The 20,639-nt window shown below is 44.1% G+C and overlaps 1 protein-coding gene across 1 annotated transcript in view; it reads right to left on the bottom strand.

Annotated features, from left to right (window-relative positions):
• Nucleotides 1-7,558: 7,558 nt before the first annotated feature.
• The window catches only part of LOC110500046 (nuclear receptor-interacting protein 2), a 29,531-nt gene continuing 16,450 nt past the window's right edge, over nucleotides 7,559-20,639 (bottom strand). The window contains exons 3-6 of the mRNA XM_021577163.3: nucleotides 15,770-15,852; nucleotides 15,387-15,502; nucleotides 14,400-14,452; nucleotides 7,559-12,725 (exon numbers count right to left, since the gene is read on the bottom strand). Coding sequence (XP_021432838.2) covers nucleotides 12,606-12,725; nucleotides 14,400-14,452; nucleotides 15,387-15,502; nucleotides 15,770-15,852 — 372 coding nt within the window. The 3' untranslated portion in view covers nucleotides 7,559-12,605. The remainder of the gene's footprint in view (nucleotides 12,726-14,399; nucleotides 14,453-15,386; nucleotides 15,503-15,769; nucleotides 15,853-20,639) is intronic.

The following is a 20,639-nucleotide window of genomic DNA, read 5'->3' as shown; positions in this document are numbered from 1 at the left end:
AAGGGTTTGGAAAACGTTCCCCTTTGAGTCCCATCTAAGCTCAAAGACAGGGCTAATAATAAGTACTGTCGGAAATAGTATTTCCCCTATGTGGGAAAAGAAAATGGTCCTACTCTGAAAACTGACAGCCGCCGCTCGTACAAACAGCCTTTACGGAAAAACCCCATGAACTTCACGTGATCTTATGTGAAATGAATGTGATAACATGTAAAGCGACGTGTGATAACATCAACCGACACATGAAAATGTGATCACGTGAAGTGTTCCAAAAACATGATTTCAACGTGAAATATCGTGTGATTTGTCACATGTCAAATCATGTGTTTTTTTGTGTAAGGGAGTATCCCCCTCAAATCCTTCACCTTCGCCATCAGGTCACTCGGTTGTCATGGCAGTCTCCTCACACAACTAATAATAAAATTGCGGGTCAGATAGCACTTGTGTGACACTAAAGAAGCCCCCTGATCACTAGGACTGAGACTGATTCATATTTCAGTTCAGCCATCATTGTCCCTTCAAGGTCTCCTCTCTGTCAAACACTGTATATCAATTCAAGGCGCTTTATTGGCATGGGAAACATACAGTTGAAGTCGGAAGTTTCTCACAATTCCTGACATTTAATCCTAGTAAAAATTCCTCGTCTTGGATCAGTTAGGATCACCACTTTATTTTAAGAATGTGAAATGTCAGAATAATAGTAGCGAGAATGATTTACTTCAGGTTTTATTTCTTTCATCACATTCCCAGTGGGTCAGAAGTTTACATACACTCAATTAGTATTTGGTAGCATTGCCTTTACATAGTTTAACTTGGGTCAAACGTTTCGGGTAGCCTTCCACAAGCTTCCCACAATAAGTTGGGTGAATTATGGCCCATTCCTCCTGACAGAGCTGGTGTAACTGAGTCAGGTTTGTAGGCCTCCTTGCTCACACACGCTTTTTCAGTTCTGCCCACAAATTTTCTATAGGATTGAGGTCAGGGCTTTGTGATGGCCACTCCAATACCTTGACTTTGTTTTCCTTAAGCCATTTTGCCACAACTTTGGAAGTATGCTTGGGGTCATTGTCCATTTGGAAGACTAATTTGCGACCAAGCTTTAACTTCCTGACTGATGTCTTGAGATGTTGCTTCAATATATCCACATAATTTTCCTTATGATGCCATCTATTTTGTGAAGTGCACCAGTCCCTCCTTCAGAAAAGCACCCCCACAACATGATGCTGCCACCCCCGTGCTTCACGTTTGGGATGGTGTTCTTAGGCTTGCAAGCATCCCCCTTTCCTACAAACATAACGACGGTCATTATGGCCAAACAGTTATATTTTTGTTTCATCCGACCAGAGGACATTTCTCTAAAAAGTACGATCTTTGTCCCCATGTGCAGTTGCAAACCGTAGTCTGGCTTTTTTATGGCGGTTTTGGAGCAGTGGCTTCTTCCCTGCTGAGCGGCCTTTCAGGTTATGTTGATATAGGACTCGTTTTTACTGTGGATATAAATACTTTTGTACCTGTTTCCTCCAGCATCTTCACAAGGTCCTTTGCTGTTGTTCTGGGATTGATTTGCACTTTCGCACCATAGTACGTTCATCTCTAGGAGACAGAACGGGTCTCCTTCCTGAACGGTGTGACGGCTGCGTGGTTCCATGGTGTTTATACGTGCGTACTATTGTTTGTACAGATGAAGGTGGTACCTTCAAGCATTTGGAAATTGCTCCCAAGGATGAACCAGACTTGTGGAGGTCTATAATTATTTTTCTGAGGTCTTGGCTGATTTCTTTTGATTTTCCCATGATGTCAAGCAAAGATGCACTGAGTTTGAAGGTAGGCTTTGAAATACATCCACAGGTACACCTCCAATTGACTCAAATTATGTAAATTAGCCTATCAGAAGCTACTAAAGCCATGATGTCATTTTCTGGAATTTTCCAAGCTGTTTAAAGGCACAGTCAACGTAGTGTATGTAAACTTCTGACCCACTTGAATTGTGATACAGTGAATTATAAGTGAAATAATCTGTCTGTAAACAATTGTTGGAAATATTACTTGTGTCATGCACAAAGCAGATGTCCTAACCGGCTTGCCAAAACTATAGTTTGTTAACGAGACATTTTTGGAGTGGTTGAAAAACCAACCTAAGTGTTTGTAAACTTCAGACTTCAACTCGAAGTTTACATTGCCTAAGCAAGTGAAGTAGATAATATACAAAAGTGAAATTAACAATAAAAATGAACAGTAAACATTACTCACAGAAGTTCCAAAAGAATAAAGACATTTCAAATGTCATTGTGTACAGTATATATACAGTGTTGTAACGATGTGCAAATGGTTGAAGTACAAAAGGGAAAATAAATAAACATAAATATGGGTTGTATTTACAATGGTGTTTGTTCTTCACTGGTTGCCCTTTTCTTGTGGCAACAGGTCACAAATCTTGCTGCTGTGATGGAACACTGTGGTATTTCACCCAGTAGATATGGGAGTTTATCAAAATCGGGTTTGTTTTCAAATTCTGTGTAATCTGAGGAAAATATGTGTGTCTATATGGTCATACATTTGGCAGGAGGTTAGGAAGTGCAACTCAGTTTCCACCTCATTTTGTGGGCAGTGTGCACAGCCTGTCTTCTCTTGAGAGCCAGGTCTGCCTGCGGCGGCCTTTCTCAATAGCAAGGCTATGCTCACTGAGTCTGTACATAGTCAAAGCTTTCCTTAAGTTTGGGTCAGTCACAGTGGTCAGGTATTCTGCCACTGTGTACTCTCTGTTTAGGGCCAAATAGCATTCTAGTTTGCTCAGTTTTTTTTGTTAATTCTTTCCAATGTGTCAAGTAATTATCTTTTTGTTTTCTCATTCTCATTTGGTTGGGTCTAATTTTGTTGCTGTCCTGGGACTCTGCGGGGTCTGTTTGTGTTTGTGAATATAGCCCCAGGACCAGCTTGCTTTGTGGGCTCTTCTCCAGGTTCATGTCTCTGTAGGTGATGGCTTTGTTATGGAAGGTTTAGGAATCGCTTCCTTTTAGGTGGTTGTATAATTTAGCGGTTCTTTTCTGGATGTTGATAATTAGTAGGTATCATCCTAATTCTGCTCGGCACGCATTATTTGGTGTTTAACGTTGTACACGGAGGATATTTCTGCAGAAGTCTGCATGCAGAGTCTCAATTTTATATCTCTATAGGCCTACCTACCCCATTTCCATTCTATATCACAGTTTGTATGTGCCATTCTGTGTGTTACTAGCCCACACGCTCCCCTGATCTCTGTAGCACAGAATGAAATACAACAGTAAAGTATGCATGTATCTATGCTCAGTAGCCCCTCTGTGAGAGCCTCCATGCATAATCTGGGTCTGTTTGTACAATAAAGCCTTATTGATTTTCACATAATATCGCTGCAATGTTGCATTCATACAGGCTGAATAGCATCCATACAGGCTGAATAGCATTCATACAGGCTGAATAGCATTCATACAGACTGAATAGCATCCATACAGGCTGAATAGCATCCATACAGGCTGAATAGCATCCATACAGGCTGAATAGCATTCATACAGGCTGAATAGCATCCATACAGGCTGAATAGCATTCATACAGGCTGAATAGCATTCATACAGGCTGAATAGCATCCATACAGGCTGAATAGCATCCATACAGGCTGAATAGCATTCATACAGGCTGAATAGCATCCATACAGGCTGAATAGCATCCATACAGGCTGAATAGCATCCATACAGGCTGAATAGCATCCATACAGGCTGAATAGCATCCATACAGGCTGAATAGCATCCATACAGGCTGAATAGCATTCATACAGGCTGAATAGCATTCATACAGGCTGAATATTGAAGTAGTGTTGGTAGTTGTTTACAGACGCTTCATGAATTGTCTCAACCTGAATAGACATGGTAGTGTACTGTAATCAGTCCTGGTCCTTGTGAGTACATGAGAGCTGTTAGAAAGATGAGCCATAACAAAGTCCCTAGCCCATGAGACAACACTCATCTTGATGGAGATGTACTACTGTGCTTTTGCTGAGTCTCTGTGGTGGCTACAGTCTGTTCCAAACTGGCATGGTACCCCTGTGCGTGCTTAGGCTTGATGCTGGTGTGTGTGTGTGTGCGCGTGCGTGCGCTCTCGCTCAGGCTTGATCCCAGTGTCACCGTGACGGGTTCTGATCCTGACTGATAGCCCACCGGCCGCTATCTACCTCACAAGGGTCCTTGATGTGAGGGCTAGTCTCTGTTTCCCCCGCGGCCCCCACCACGCGGAGAGAGAGAGGAGGAATCGAAACCCTTGTAATTTCTCTTTGACAGGCAAGACAAATCATCACATTGTGAGTTGACGTACAGAATACAGACAGACAGCGTACAGAATACAGACAGACAGCATGCAGAATACAGACAAACGGGTTTCTACTCCACCCCACCAAACCTGTCTGTTTATTCTCAGGTCTATTACAATAGGAGCAGGTAACATGTAAATTATAATACTGTGTGTCAACACTGGCCCGTAATTTTTATTTGCAATTGTGCTGCCTTGTCCGATATTTATTTTCATGTCATGATCTAGTACATGATTTGAATCAACACTTTTCTTTCAATTGCCATAGTTACATCATTCAGCCTGTGATGCTTAAAAGCAACGAAGGCTCTTCCATTCGTGACCGGTTGGACATGGTCACACATTGACCATCTTTCATCAGTGGAACGCCTATGTAACCTGAGATAGAGCCCATGTGTAGCGATGAAGACTCCGAGAGAGATTCAGTGTGTGATGGTTCTGTGAGTGAGAGTGTTGTATCAGCCTTTCATCCACTGGGTCTGACTATGTCTCCTGCTTGGCTCTGCAGAGCCCCTCACCTTCCAGTAAGTGAGAACGGTCTCCGGTACGGTGTCTATTTGTTGAGGCTGTCCGAAAATGGACACCGTACTCAAGGTCTGCGGGGAGGTGCTCTGTCACCCTGCAACACTCTTCCAGAGATGGCGAGAGACTTCAGACGTGGCTAGACTTTAGTGTGGGAGGCAAAAGAGGGTTAGATGCCTCAATGATGCCTCTAGTTTAATGTATTTTTAACCATATGACTAACAGAATCACATGTGAGCAATAATCAAATCAAATTTTATTTGTCACATACACATGGTTAGCAGATGTTAATGCGAGTGTATTAACATCTGCTAACCATGTGTATGTGACAAATAAAATATGATTTGATTTGAATAATACTTACTCTTCTGTTTTATTCACAGCAGTTTTCAAGTAATCAAGCAAGAAAATAGCTTGGCGGAGGTCCGGAGGTGTCAAAAGCCCCAAAGTACAACGGAGACTACCATTACTGTTTCCTGTGTTCAGCGTTTACACCTTTGAATTATGCCGTTGTTCTCTGCAGAGGAACAAATGATGTGGCGACTTAGAGCTGTGACAGGATGTGGCCTGTGGTCAGTGAATAGCAAAGGAAAGTTGCTACTGGCCTCCCAAAGCATGCTATGATGGCACACTACAGTTTTGCACAGATGACTATGCTTTGGGTTATCTGTAGGGTGCTCGGGGGACGTTCTGAACCTGGCTTTGATATAATGTAGCTCCGCAGAGTTCCTTCTCTCTGTGTGCCTACACTTTTGAGCCCACGCGTTGCGTTTAAACCTAGGATAAGCCAGGGACGTCCCATGGCTCAGATGAAACCGTTACTGAGAGACAGTTCAGATGAGATGAATGGACTTGGCTGTTTTTGTGACATGACAGCTGATACATCTGTAAAACAGACAGCAGCAGCAGCACAGGACAATAGCTTTTTAAATTGACACTGATCTGATTAGAAGTTTCCTTAGCTGAGGTCCATTTCTCTTCCAAATTTGACATTAGCAATGTTATTCTGAATCCTGTCTACTGCAGTACCTGTTCTTATTCCATCAGCACTGTGGACATGGAGAACAGTGGGAAAATAGTATCTTGTGACAGCCTTAACATTGAAGCTGATTTGGTTCTGGGTGCCAAGGTAATGACTTGGTCATAGAGACCTCTGCTAGTAGCATTGTTTTGAGCTTGTATTCCTTTGCAGTCAGAGATACATCTGTGTAATATGTGTGGCTCTAGTCCTAAGGCTGTTTGTTGGTAGCAGTGATTCAGCAGAGCACCTGGGGGCTGGGCTGGCATGGGGGATTAACAAACAGAGGCAGCCTGCCTCCCTGGTTCCTCTCTGATTTGGGGGGGTGGGAGCATGCGTAACAGGGTTGGTTATGTTTCCACTTGCCACTGAAGAAATATGTATTCAGTGTATGTATTCCTATTAGTTGGTTGAATTTACATATCAATAAGGTGTTATGCCATTGGTCATGCTTGCAGATAGGGGGAGATCGTGAAACTTAAATTCTAAGCAGTCTGAGGGTGAATGGGCAAGACAAAATATTTAAGAACCTTTGAACGGGGTATGGTAGTAAGTACCAGGCACACCGGTTTGAGTGTGTCAAGAACTGCAACGATGCCGGGTTTTTCAAGCTCAACTGTTTCCTGTGTGTATCAAGAATGGTCCACTACCCAAAGGACATCAAGCCAACTTGACACAACTGTGGGAAGCATTGGATCAACATTGGTCAGCATCCCTGTGGAACTCTTTCGACACCTTGAAGAGTCCATGCCCCGACGAATTGAGGGTGTTCTGAGTGCAAATGGGGGTGCATTCAATATTAGGAAGGTGTTCCTAGGGTTTTGTACACTCGGTGTGTGTGCGTGCGCATGCGTACCTGTTAGATATTGCGGGCTTCCTGGGATTTGCTTTTGTATGTTAGCGCTGTAAGAGGGTTGTTAGCTAGCATTTTCTGATTGTAGTGGACACATTAGCGCCCTACTTTTTCAGTTGTTTTCATGCTAACAGACGAATCACAAATCTACAGCCAGCAACATACTGTTGGGCCTGCATTTCTAATGCGCTTCCTTGTGTCTATTGTCAGGTACTTACATGTATTGTATTTTGTACTCATTTTGTTGTTATGACGTTTGATTACAAAATACCCAGTCTGATATTGACATGCAAATGACTAATAACGAATCTACAGCCGTCAACCTACTGTCCGTCATATCTAATGTGCTTCCTTGTGTCTATCGTCAGAATAAACACCAATCAACTGGGATCTCTGGCTGAACAGTTTAAGAACACAACGCAAGAGTTCCGTAGTACTATCACATCCCTCCAGCCCCCCAGTCCCTCGCTGTGGGAACATCTGCTTTCTCTGCTGCGCCAACTTGAAAAGGTTATTTTTATAACGACGTCACAGCAACACAACCATGAGACTAACAGAGCTATTAAAAAAAAAGAAAATGGCAGCACAGTGACTCATGTTTTAGTTAGCGCTGCATATCCTCCCTTCTTCCCTCCACTTGATCAGGTGGTGGATATTAGTGATACTGCTTGTGGTTTGATGTGTTTTGAGCAGATAAATGGTTGTACTGTTACTGTAGCTTAGTCTTGTTTTTGTGTTATAACTGGCATTCGTCAAGATGTGACTGGCACATCTTAGTCTTGGCATAGTAAATGTGTGCAAATTAGACTTATTAAAAAAACTGCAAGCATAGCTAGCCAGAATACATCTTTTAATAGGCAGAGAAAATACTGTTCAGAAAAAACACAAAAAATAAATGTATTTCATACGTCGATTACCATCGCACAGCATATTAGGAAGTACACTAGTACGAAACATTAGCAATTATTTGTGGGTGACCTCCATAGAAAGAGCTAGAGGTCAGATGGATATTGTTACACAGTTGAGAGCATGGCACTGTCCAGGACCCATCTTCACAAAAAGTCTGAGTTGGAGTGCTGATCTAGGATCAGGTCCATGTAATATTGTCCATTATGAGCTGAAAGGCATGACTGATCCGATATCAGCGCCTACTCGGGGTAGTCACTAGTTACCACAGCCACAAAGTCATAAACCCAGCCTATTTCTACGTCTCTTCCTGAAATCAGATTTGTATACCTAACCGTAACCACACTGCAAAGCGTATGTCTAACCTTGAATTGAGACCAAAAAGCTAATTTTTGTTTTCATAATTTTTTTCCCCGATATAGACAATTTTGACTGTGGCTGTGCTAACTAGTGGAAACCCGTACTCAGAGAGTCTTTGAATACAAGTCCAGATGGTAAAAGCAGAGTATGAAGACCTTTCTGAGGGCGTCTGAAGCGCTTCGCGATTGTCCAAACAATGTGAATGGATCAAGGCAGAGTGTAATGCATGTTAGTGGGAAGATTATGGCGTGGCCTTTTGGCTTTCTCACATGCCTGATTCACACCATCGGGTCAAACTGAACCAAGCCGAGCTGTACAGTACTGGATTGGACTCGTTACGTATCCACCATAGTAGCTGGAACTGTGCTGTAAAGGATAATGAGAAAATACGATATTCAAGCCAGCACAGTACGTTTCGGCCCTGTAGTCGACCCTGTAGTGTGAAACAGTCAGTCAGGCAACAAGCAGGGGCTAGTATGATTCTGTGCCGCTGCGCTGGTCCTAGTAAAATACCAAATCAGCAAGCAAGGCTTGTCAAAGTGAATAACGTACGTCAGCAAAAGTGGAACGAATGAGAAGAGGAAAAACGTATCTATCCTCCTGATTCCTGCTTGCAGGCAAAAATTCAAGCAGGAAGCACCAGTGAGTAGATTGATACAAAATAGTGGTCAGATGAAGCAGATGCTAAACTACAGGACTGTTTTGCTAGCACAGACTGGAACATGTTCTGGGATTCCTCCAATGGCATTGAGGAGTACACCACATCTGTCATTGGCTTTATCAATAAGTGCATCGATGACGTTGTCCCCACAGTGACCGTACGTACATACCCCAACCAGAAACCACGGTTTACAGGCAACATTCGCACTGAGTTAAAGGATAGAACTGCCACTTTCAAGGAGCGGGACTCTAACCCGGAAGTTTATAAGAAATCCCGCTATGCTCGCTGACGAACCATCAAACAGGCAAAGCTTCAATACAGGACTAAGATCGAGTCGTACTACACCGGCTCTGACGCTCGTTCGATGTGGCAGGGCCTGCAAACCATTACAGACTACAAAGGGAAGCACAGCAGAAAGCTTCCCAGTGACACGAGCCAACCGGACGAGCTAAACCACTTCTATGCTCACTTCGAGGCAAATAACAGGGCCAGACGGATTACCCGGACATGTACTGCGAGCATGCGCTGACCAACTAGCAAGTGTCTTCACTGACATTTTCAACCTCCCTGTCCGAGTCTGTAGTACCAACATGTTTTAAGCAGACCATCATAGTGCCTGTGCCAAAGAACACTAAGGTAACCTACCTAAATAACTACCGACCCCGTAGCACTCACGTCTGTAGCCATGAAGTGCTTTGAAAGGCTGGTCATGGCTCACATCAACACCATCATCCCAGAAACCTTAGACCCACTCCAATTTGCATACCACCCCAACAGATCCACAGATGATGCAGTCTCTATTGCACTCCACACTGCATCTTTCCCACCTGGACAAAGGGAACACCTATGTGAGAATGCTATTCAATGACCACAGCTCAGCGTTCAACACCATAGTGCCCTCAAAGCTCATCAATAAGCTAAGGACCCTGGGACTAAACACCTCCCTCTGCAACTGGATCCTGAACTTCCTGACAGGCCGCCCCCCAGGTGGTAAGAGTAGGTAACAACACATCCGCAACACTAATCCTCCCCTCAGGTGCCCCTCCTGTACTTCCTGTTCACTCATGACTGCACGGCCAGGCACGACTCCAACAGCATCATTTAAATTTGACGATGACACAACCTGATCACCGACAACAATGAGACAGTCTATAGGGAGGAGGTCAGAGACCTGGCCGTGTGGTGCCAGGACAACAACCTCTCCCTCAACGTGATTAAGACAAAGGAGATGATTGTGGACTACAGGAAAATGAGGACCGAGCACGCCCCCATTCTCATCGACGGGGCTGCAATGGAGCAGGTTGAGAGCTTCAAGTTCCTTGGCGTCCACATCACCAACAAACTAACATGGTCCAAGCACACCATGACAGTCGTGAAGCGGGCACGAAAAAACCTATTCCCCCTCAGGAGACTGAAAAGATTTGCCATGGGTCCTCAGATCCTCAAAAGGTTCTACAGCTGCACCATCGAGAGCATCACTGCCTGGTATGGCAACTGCTCGGCCTCCGACTGCAAGGCACTACAGAGGGTAGTGCGAACGGCCCAGTACATCACTGGGGCCAATCTCCTGCCATCCAGGACCTCTATACCAGGCAGTGTCAGAGGAAGGCCCTGAAATTTGTCAAAGACTCCAGCCACCCTAGTCATAGACTGTTCTCTCTGCAACCACACAGCAAGCGTTACCGTAGCGCCAAGTCTAGGTCCAAGAGGCTTCTTAACAGCATCTACCCCCAAGCCATAAGACTCCTGAACATCTAGTCAAATGGCTAGCCAGACTATTCACATTGCCCCCCTCCCCTCTCCACACCACTGCCACTCTCTGTTGTCATCTATGCATAGTCACTTTAATTATCTCTACCTACATGTACATACTTCCTCAATTAACCGGTGCCCCTGCACATTGACTCTGTACCGGCACCCCCCCTGTATATATTGTTATTTTTTACTACTCGTCTTTAATTACTTGTTACTTTTGTCTCTTATTCTTATATGTATTGTTTGAAACTGCATTGTTGGTTAGGGGCTCGTAAGTAAGCATTTCACTGTAAGGTATTCGGGGCATACCTGTTGTATTCGGGGCATGTGACTAAGAAAATGTGACTTGTTTTGAAACTGTCAGTCAGGCAACAAGCAGGGTCCTGATGATGATTCTGTGCTGCTGCACCGGTCCTAGTAAAATACCAAATCAGCAAGCAAGGCTTGTCAAAGTGAATAACGTACCAAATGAGAAGAGGTAAAATGTACTAAGCAGATTTGTTTCCTGAACATAAAAAATTAAGGGAGAGAGAGAGAGAATATGCTTAAACAAACATCTATGAGGGCCTTGATTAATGTCCCCTGAAGAAGACGAGGGAAGGAAGGCAGCTGGGGTCAGCTCCGTTTTGGCAGCTCCCTCTGACTGGAGCTGGGAGGAGTAGGAGGAGCTGGGAGGAGTAGTAGGAGATGGGAGGCGAAGTAGGAGGAGGAGGAGCTGGGAGGAGTAGTAGGAGATGGGAGGAGAAGTAGGAGGAGCTGGGAGGAGGAGTAGGAGAAGTAGGAGGAGCTGGGAGGAGGAGTAGGAGCAGCTGGGAGGAGTAGGAGGAGAAGTAAATAGAACTCATCCCTTTTTCTTTCCCATGTGAAACACTAGCCACTAACCATATCAAAACAGAAAAGCCCCTCGATTGACATGCATCCAACACATACACACACACACACACAAAGTGCACATCTACCAGTACGTACACACACTCGCACATCTCCAAGTCACACACACTGACACACTCTCACAGGAACACTAACATCCAGACGTATACAAAAGCAGACTTCTACAAAAAATCATGCGGAACTATGGAATGTTTGGATCTTTTTGCTGTGCTGTCCGTCTGACACACACAACTAGCTCCAGGACTCTTAACATTTTAAGTGGAATTATTGAGAACTAGTTTTCATGTGGGTCATCGTGACATTCTTAGGATCACTCTTCATTTGGGAAAATAAATGAGAGAGAGAGAGAGAGTCTTCACTTGGCTGAAGGCAGTTAGTTCAGGAGTAGCAGTAGTCTCCTCACATCTCTTCCAGAATTCCCTGTCTGTCCTGACTCTCAATTAGATTTTTTAACAGGCAGTTTCAAAGGTTTCATAAGACCTGTTTTTTTTTTCTCACTTTCTCTTGAGCACGTTTGAGAGGACATCTAGAAGACTATCTCTCTGTGAAGGGATGTGAGGGAGATATCATTTTTTCCTCTAGGCTGAACTGTTTTTGATTTTAAACAGTTTGGGCATTTAATTGATGATCAATGTAAATGATTTTATACCTCCAAATCACAATATGTTCATTTCAAATGATAATCATCGTCTGACTCCTCCGTATGTTTCAGTACACTCTTAGGGGGGAAAAAGGTGCTATCTAGAACCTAAAGGGGTTGTTCGGCTGTTCCCATAGGATCACTTTTTGAAGAACCCTTTTTGGTTCCAGGTAGAACCCTTTTGGTTCCATTTTTTTTTTTTTTTTTGAGATCAATGTAGAACTCTTTACAAAGAGGATTCTACATGGAACCCAAAATAGTTCCACCTGGAACTAGAAAGAGTTCTCCTAAGGGGACAGACAAAGAACCCTTTTGGATTCCTTTTTTCCATGAGTGCATTGAACAATGATGCACTGTCTGGCAGATAAAAAACACCTTGATTAAGTACATAATTATGAAGATTGTTACATAGAATCGTCCCAAACCTTGAGCTCCATCTGCTCCATAAACTAGTCTAATTCAATACAGGGGTAACATCATGGTAATGTCTTAATTCCACAGAAACAAACACAATGGTGTAAACTGAAGAGAATTGGGGTGGTCAACCATGTTCCTGGCAGTGCGAGACACTGATTGGACAGTCCCGACCCGGACCGCATTATGTTTTTTCAGCGCCAGCCAATCAGAGGAGGGCGTGGGACGGCTGGGAGGTTGTGACACGCCAGCGTCACAGGTTCTCATTGCTGTCTTGCTGATGGCACTGGCTGACCAATGGCGGCTCCATGAAAGGCAGCTCCTCCCCTGAGCCCTGGAGCTTTAGGACTCTACTGCTCAGGTCCACACAGCACTGGAGATAAAGGATGGATAAGGGAGACATCAGATGGGTGACCGTGACTGACTATAGGGTCAAAACATGGTTTAACATCAACTCTACCACAGAGTGCAGTGCCATGGAAACTCCATTCATTTGCGGAACTGCCATCATCCAACAAAGTGCCATTTTAGACAACAGAGGGTTAATAATGTTATGTAAACCAAAATCCTCGGAAAGGTCGCATCGTCTGCTCCAAATAGCAGTTCAATCGGTCTGCACATGGTGACATTAAAGGGAGACACTGTACTTTTTTCAGTTATGTACTTTTCCATCCAAATGGTTCTCTTGAGGGGCACAACATTAAATATGCCCCAGTGCGCATGCATATGTGATCACAATTCACACAATGGCTGTGAGATGCACCTGAGTCTAGCTCTCTGCTCTCCATTGGGCCTAACAGACTCCACTGAGCTTTGTGTTTTACTTCCAGGTCACCAGAACGGCCCAGGGACTAAATTGAACATTTTGTCTCTGTTCTAACAGTTGTCTTTAACTTTAACTCCAGGCTTCCTCCATCTCCATATATGGGTATCTTTCCTTGCAGGCATACGTGATAATTAAATTAGGATTTACCCTTTTTTCCAAGCCACCGGTCTATTTAAGGAGTATTTTGAAAACTTTTCAGCTATGATTAAATTGAGTTAAAGTTCCCATCTTGAGTTTTGCCGAGGGAGCAGAATACTGAGACTGGGTGCACTTGGAAGGAAAATTGTCTCCGGTATCGCAGATCCTCCGGGGGTGCTTTTGCATAATCATAGATCTGGTTTGCAGTGTACCCTTAAAGTCTAATTAGATTCTCTGTGAGAAATGGGCGCAATTAGTCTCGTGCCTAATTCTACTTTCCCTCTCAGACCCTCTGAGACAGAATTCTGTTCATGTAATTTCCCCTTCTGTTCTGTTTGTTGACTGTCACATTGGGTTGCCATTTCCTGGGATATCCTGGGGAAATGGCAGCATTTTAAACCTCCTCAGTGAGATGTGCTGATCTGAAGTCTGTCTTATCTGTCTGCTTTCACCTGCAGCCCTGTCCTCACCAAGAAGCGCCAGCAGTGCAGCCATAACCCTCAGATAACATAACACAAACCTGTCTGTCTCCATCTCTGTCCTAACCTGCCATTACTTGATGTGTTCTGATAGTAATACATTGAAGATGCCAGTTCCTAAGGTCTCTGCTTAGTCTAATCGCTACAGCTCAATGTCTGCTTTTTTCCCCCCCTATGATTATTTTTAGCAGCAGTTTTCATTAGCTGTGAAGTTCAAGTTGGGGGAGATTTAGGGAGGACGGCAGATTCAAAATACTAAAGGATCTCGCACATCTGAGCAAACGTTTTTCAGGTGCAGTTGAACAAGATGAATGAAAAAGGAACCCGCACACTGCTCTTGATAGTATCACTGATCTTAAATAAGCTTACGTATCGGTCTCACGGCCTTCGTCAGAGCTTTTGTGAATTTCTTTAAATTAGCACCCTTATGTAGACCTGGCCCCACCCACATCCGTTCCACACATCGAATGGGGTTGGAGGCGAAAGGAAAAACAAAGTGCTACCAAATATAACAATTTGCATTTCATAAATATTCAAATAAAGTGTGTAAATAAGACAGATCAAACACAGCATTTACACATTTGCGACACTAATGAGGACTTACTTTGAGTTCCTGCAGAGTCTGAAGACCCAGGCACAGCTCAAACACCTCATCCTCTGTGGGGAGATGGAGAGGAGAGACAAAGAGAGGAAGAGAGAGATAAAGAGGAGAGAGGGAGCAGAATAAGAAACAGTGAATTTCTAACCTGCCGTGTCTCTCACTGACTGATTAATTAACACTGCATAAATGAGCTCAAAACTAACAGGAATCATCAGCACATCTCCATTCTCCCATCTGCATTGCGTGTGTGTGTTCAACCATTAAGGTATTAGTCTCTCTCTGCTTGTCTTTGTGATTTGTCCCTGGCTGCTGAATAGGAAAGGTCAGGAGCACATGCTGCATACTGAGTTCACACACACTCACTCTCTCTCTCTCAGACACACACACACACACACACACGCTGTCACATACACATTGGCTGCCAAGCACATCTCCAACACCTTTTTAAGACCGCTGCCTTTTTAGAGCAAGCATTCAGAAATAACACAGCCAGTAAGCAAATCTATTACCATCTGTTAATGTTACTGTCTGAAACACCGCTTTGTACCTAGGCACTGATTTGTTGGGGGGGGGGGGGGGGGGGGGGGTTTACCAAGGGGTTTTGTATTGACATTGGTAAAGGGAAGTAATCTTGATGGTGTGGAAAATGGCTTGTGGTCATTGTGAGAGAGCACCCAGACGTTTTGTATTGATCACTGACAGGAACATTACAGTTTAACCCCAGCGATTTATATAATCAAGTTGACTTATCCAATCCATAGCATTATTCGATTCAATGTTGTTTGCCACGCCTACAGTCCAGATAATGCTGAACAGAATGTATGTTTACGGAGAAAGAAAAACGAAAGTGTTTCATTGACACTGCCATAACACCTGTATTCCTACCCTGTATGAGTGGACTCTCTCTTGCTTAATTGACAGTCAATACAACTGGCTGCAATGCTGCTTTAAATGTTTATGTGACGTAATATGTGGTGTCTCCTTCCTTACCGGTGACGTGGGCAGAGCACTGGACACTCTGTCTGCCCAGCTGCAGCTGCAGGCCCCTCACCGAGCCCTGGCCCTCGGTCTGCTCACAGGGTGGACCTTCCTGGGTGGGAACCAATCTGGCAACACACACAGCCATGGTAGAGGTTATTAGGACGCTACTCTGTTCTGTCTCTCACAGGCCAGTTTGTTGATGCTGATGCAGTCTGATGTTGGTTGTGGTTGTGTGAGTGCCTGTGGAACTCAAATGTGGTTGTTGGCGCTCTGTATTTCGGTGCTAGTTGGCAAATCTGGACCCAGGAGTGTTATGTGATGGGTGGGTATTCGTGGGTGTGGTAGAGGTCGACGGAGAAAGAGAGATAGCGAGGGAGAATAAGGCCTCTCACCCAAGCCTCCTGCAGCAGGAGCTGGAGATGCGGTTGTGTTGACTCCCGGTGTTGATGGAAGCCTTCACCTCAGTGTCACAGCACTGTGGAAACACAGCAGAACAACTACAGTGTTAACTGACAGTGTACGTGTATAGTCAACACACTTATACTCCCACAAAGGAGAGAACAGCAGACAGGAACGCGTATATTTATCCTGCAGCTATAGGGAAATATATCTGTTTGATTACAAAAGGCTTCTCATCATATGGGTCCTAACAGCTCTGCTGTTGAAAAAAACTGCCAAACTACGATATAAAGTCTGAATTAAAGCCTTATCGACTCGAGTTTTGGTCAAATTTGTGCTAGTAGTCCATTATTAAGCCACATTTCCCAACCAATTACAGATAGTGTTTAAGACCAGGTGTTTTCTAGGTTTGGCATAGTTGTTTATATGCAATCACGTTTGTATTGATCCTCTCTGTCTGAGTCAGAGACTATTAGATCATGAAGCCTGTGCTGATGTTGCAGGACTTTGGCTATTCTGCCTCATGGTTAGAGATAATACCAAACCAACCATGACTGTTTTAGAAAAAAACACCTATGAAATCATTAGTCTCACTCCAGTGGATGTGTTGACTATTAGTTCAACCATTAGAGCCAATGACTGTGTTTGTTTTCTGAAAAAGATCTGAGAGATCTTATCTGAGGCCTGTCCATGCTTTTATAATCCTGAATACATTACTAGACAGTGAAATATTAGCCCAATCAGCAGAGCCTGTGGAATATTCTTCAACTAATCAGCGAACCGGTCAGTTCCTGTTTCGAAAATAGTGCTCGTCCAAAACCATTATCCTCAAGGGCAACATCTTCTGTACAAGAGCAACATGATGTTGTCTTCTGAGCCAGAACCATAGAACAGTAAACAACACAACAATGCTTCTGAAGTGAGGATCCTGTGTTTCAGCAGGGCTGTCTTCTTTTGGGTGCCTAAAGCATCCTACCTGTCTCACTCCCTGTCATCCAGCGTGTGTGTGCGTGTGTGTGTGTGTGTTCACCCACCCAGCAGAGCTGCTAACAGCCAGGGTGGTGGTCCTTTATCCTCCTCCACATCTCCCAGTGGTTCTGTCGTAGGGCACTTCATGTCACAATGCAGTGATTCACGGTAAAGGGGAAGCAGACATTGCGGCAGATTCTAATGACTGCAGAGGCCTGGCGGCATGTAGCCTAGTGGTAAGAGCAATGGGCCAGTAACCGAAAGAGCGACGGTTTGATTCCCCCGAGCCGACTAGGTGACAAATCTGCCGATGTGTCCTTGAGCAAGGCAATTAAACCCATAACTGTAAAATGTTCTATAATGAAGTTTCTGTTGTAAATCTCAAGGCTCTTATTAGAATATTGCATTTAAATGTAACCTTTTTTTTTAACTAGGCAAGTCAGTTAGCATATCATACTTCTGCGAGTGGAAGGCAGAACAGGCAATGTTGCTGAAAACATGCAACTCTGGAGGGAGGATTTAAAACATGTTCACACTTCACAGCATATGGTGGATCTGCGTGAGTGAGAACGGAACAAGATGTCACACCCGCCCCCTCTCGATGGAGAGGGAAAGACACCGAGTGGACACATAATGATATGCTTCCCCGAACACGAGTTAACACAACCCAGTGACATAACCTCTGTGTCCTTGCTAGGTCAGCAGTACTACCTTGTGGTTTCTGAGCCAGTGTACCTCATCTCAAGCCTTCTCTAACATCCACCATGTTTTGAATGAACGGTTCGATTGGTAGATGGATGGAAGGATGAATAAGGGTTGGATGGGTGGATAAATGGATCCTAGATGTATGGATGGATAAAACATCCTGAGAAAAGCATGTTTTCACTTGTCTTTTTCCTGCCATATTATCACTGTGTATCACAGTACATACATCGACTTGACTTTAGGGTGTTTTTTACCCCCTAGATTAAAGCCCGCTAGGACATCAAATCCCATTGCTGTAGCTGGGTGTAAAAATGTAGTCCCCAACACACAATATGGTGATAGTATAGCTTTCCCTCTTAATCCCTGCAGGCTTCTCACGGCCAGGCTTCTCAGCAGGCCTGCGAACGTACGTTTTTGTCTCTGCCTGAGTGGTGAAAAATTCCTTCCCTTCTGTGAAGTTTAAAAATGGCTCCGGAATTAATGGGTAAATATGGAGCGTGTAACCGCTTTTAAAAACAGAATCAAACAAAGATAAGCTGAGCCCCATGGAATGTTCCCTGGCGAACCACTTACTTCAAACACATACACAGTAGCTGTGTTCGCATACTCAGACTAACCGTACTATTTGTGACGTAAATTGAGGATATAAACTCAGCACAAAAAGAAACGTCCCTTTTTCAGGACCCTGTCTTTCAAAGATCATTCGTAAAAATCCAAATAACTTCACAGATCTTCAATGTAAAAGGTTTAAAACACGGTTTCCCATGCTTGTTCAATGAACCATAAGCAATTAATGAACCCTCTGGGGTTTGTGATATATGGCCAATATACCACGGCTAAGGGATTTGTCCAGGCACTCCACGTTGCGTCGTGAGTAAGAACAGCCCTTAGCCGTGTTATTTTGGCCATATACCACACCCCGTCGGGCCTTTATACCACACCCCGTCGGGCCACTTTATTTAAGAACCCGGAAACAAAACAATGTCCGAACGTTCTGTTTTGTGGAGGACTTTCGTTGTGGCGTTCTTGCCGTTTTGTGATTGTTAGCTAGCTAGCTCAAAATGTCGTGGGATCTTACCAAGAAAAACCTTTCAAAGTCTAATGGCAAGTCTGTGCCACATCCACGGATTATTCAAGGGTAGGAGGGCGATATGAAAAAATGGCCACATATCACCTATGAAGACATCTTCAAATATTTAGTCTCGTCTCTCGGTGTGGATGAGTCAGAGGTGAGGAGCTACACAAGCACAGATATCAATACCTCCACAGCGGCAGAGTTGGGCGGGTGCTTATTCACTGTCTTGAGGATGACAACCTGCTGTTCCTCAAAGCAGATGTCCAGCCCAGTCAGAGCAAAACACACCATCGTTCTGCCTGGATTCTTGTATCATCTGTCGGTAAGGTGGAGACTGCAGGGTGTTCTTGTGTTGGCTTTTTGTTTATCATAACCCTTTCTATGAATTATATGTTTGACGTTAGCTAGTTACTTAGCTAGCTAATTAATTGGGATGAAACCATATCACTGACCAGAACTGATAACGTTAACTATTACAGTAATGGCTCATTGTGTAAGTATATCAGTCTAATCTCAAATGGCAATGAGGTAGGTACAGAATCAAGGTGAGTTTTACAATCAAATAGAAAATTGCCAGCATAACCTAAATCTCCTAGTTAAATGGAGACTGTGTAAACTAGTCAGCTGTGAACACCATGTAAACTAGTGTTCTGTACTGTAATTGACTATTCTAACAGTGGTGTTTTGTTGAAGGTGCAGAATGCTGTGTATGGAGGATTGACAGGGGTGTCCTGTACAGATGAGCAATACCAGTGGAACTCGGGGACGCAGCGGAATTTAGCTCCAAAAAGGTTGAGCGAGATCTGTTTCAAACGTCACAAACCAAGTGACGAGTTCTCTGACAGCACCACAGCCGCTTCTCCACCTCTACCTCCAACTCCTGCATGCCACTCCCACAACGCACTTAAACGTTTGAAAGGAGCCAATGTTCCAGTGTGGAGCTTTCTACACAAGTTCATCAAAGCTTAACCAAACAGTCATCAGGTTCCAGCAGCAGCCACACAGTTACAACATCCTTATGGGTAACATGGCATCAACATGCAGTGTCAGTAATGCTTGTCACATTTATGTTAAGCTGGAGGAGTGTAAATGTGCCAGCTTGGAGGAGGTCACTAAAGCACAGAGTGCCTCCCATGTAATGTATGACGCGCGTTAGCTTTGGATCACTGCAAGCTCAGCAAAGAAGGTTCCTGTGCGCACCTCAACAAATCTCCCGACTTCTTTGTGCGGGAGAATCTCTTTCCCCAGGTTCCGCAACCACATATAGCAAGGAGAACGAGCAGGTGGCCTACACATGGATGGAGAGCTGAGGGTTTAGTCTGCAGAGTGGAGGCACAATAGTGAGTGTCAAGGAGCCATGTTTTATTTCTGCAAGCCCAGATCGAGTGTTTAAACTCTCAAGAACTATTAGAAATCAAATGTCCCCTTCTGATTAAGAAGTGTGAGTCTCTGACTGAAATGTTCTCTGGCAAACTCACCAATGTGAAGCTGGTGCATGGGGTTCCTCAGCTGCAACCTAATGGAGCCCGTGGGTACTACATGAAGGTGCAAATGGACATGTTCTGCACAGGACCGGAGAGATGTGCTAGCAGTTGATGTTATTCTTCAATAACACAGACCCCAAAGCAAATCAGGGGGAGAAAAATATATTTATTTAAAGAGAACAAATCATAGTTGATGGTAGATGTTTATTCTTCCCTGTCCTCAATGTTTCTCCTCTGAACAAAGAGACTGGATGGAGTTTATAACCCAACCCTAGCCCATGGTTGACCTATTAGAATGTCTTGCAATAAAACTGGGCCAATGGCCAAATAACAAATATCCTTTTTCAGGCTCAATGTTTAGACAATTCGGACCAATGAGAACTTGACACATGTAGCTATGAGTCCCAGACTGAAATTCCTCCCGTGTCCCTGACCCATTAATCTTCAGTTCCCCATTAGAGAAAAACAACTATTTCCATTGATAATGAATTCCCTCTTGACCTTTAGTCCTCTGAGTTGCGTATTTATCTTTGAATACTCGTACAGATGCAAACTGCTTGTCTGGGCTCCATCCGAGCAGGTTGTTATTGACGTGCCTTTTGATGTGAAGTTCTGTGCTGATCTTATCCC

The sequence above is a fragment of the Oncorhynchus mykiss genome, chromosome 21 (genome assembly GCF_057628025.1).
Source record: "Oncorhynchus mykiss isolate SJ-2025 chromosome 21, ASM5762802v1, whole genome shotgun sequence".
In the NCBI taxonomy this organism is placed as follows: Eukaryota; Metazoa; Chordata; class Actinopteri; order Salmoniformes; family Salmonidae; genus Oncorhynchus; species Oncorhynchus mykiss.
Note: the sequence above shows the minus strand (reverse complement) of the source record. Positions and strands in the feature narration are given on the sequence as shown.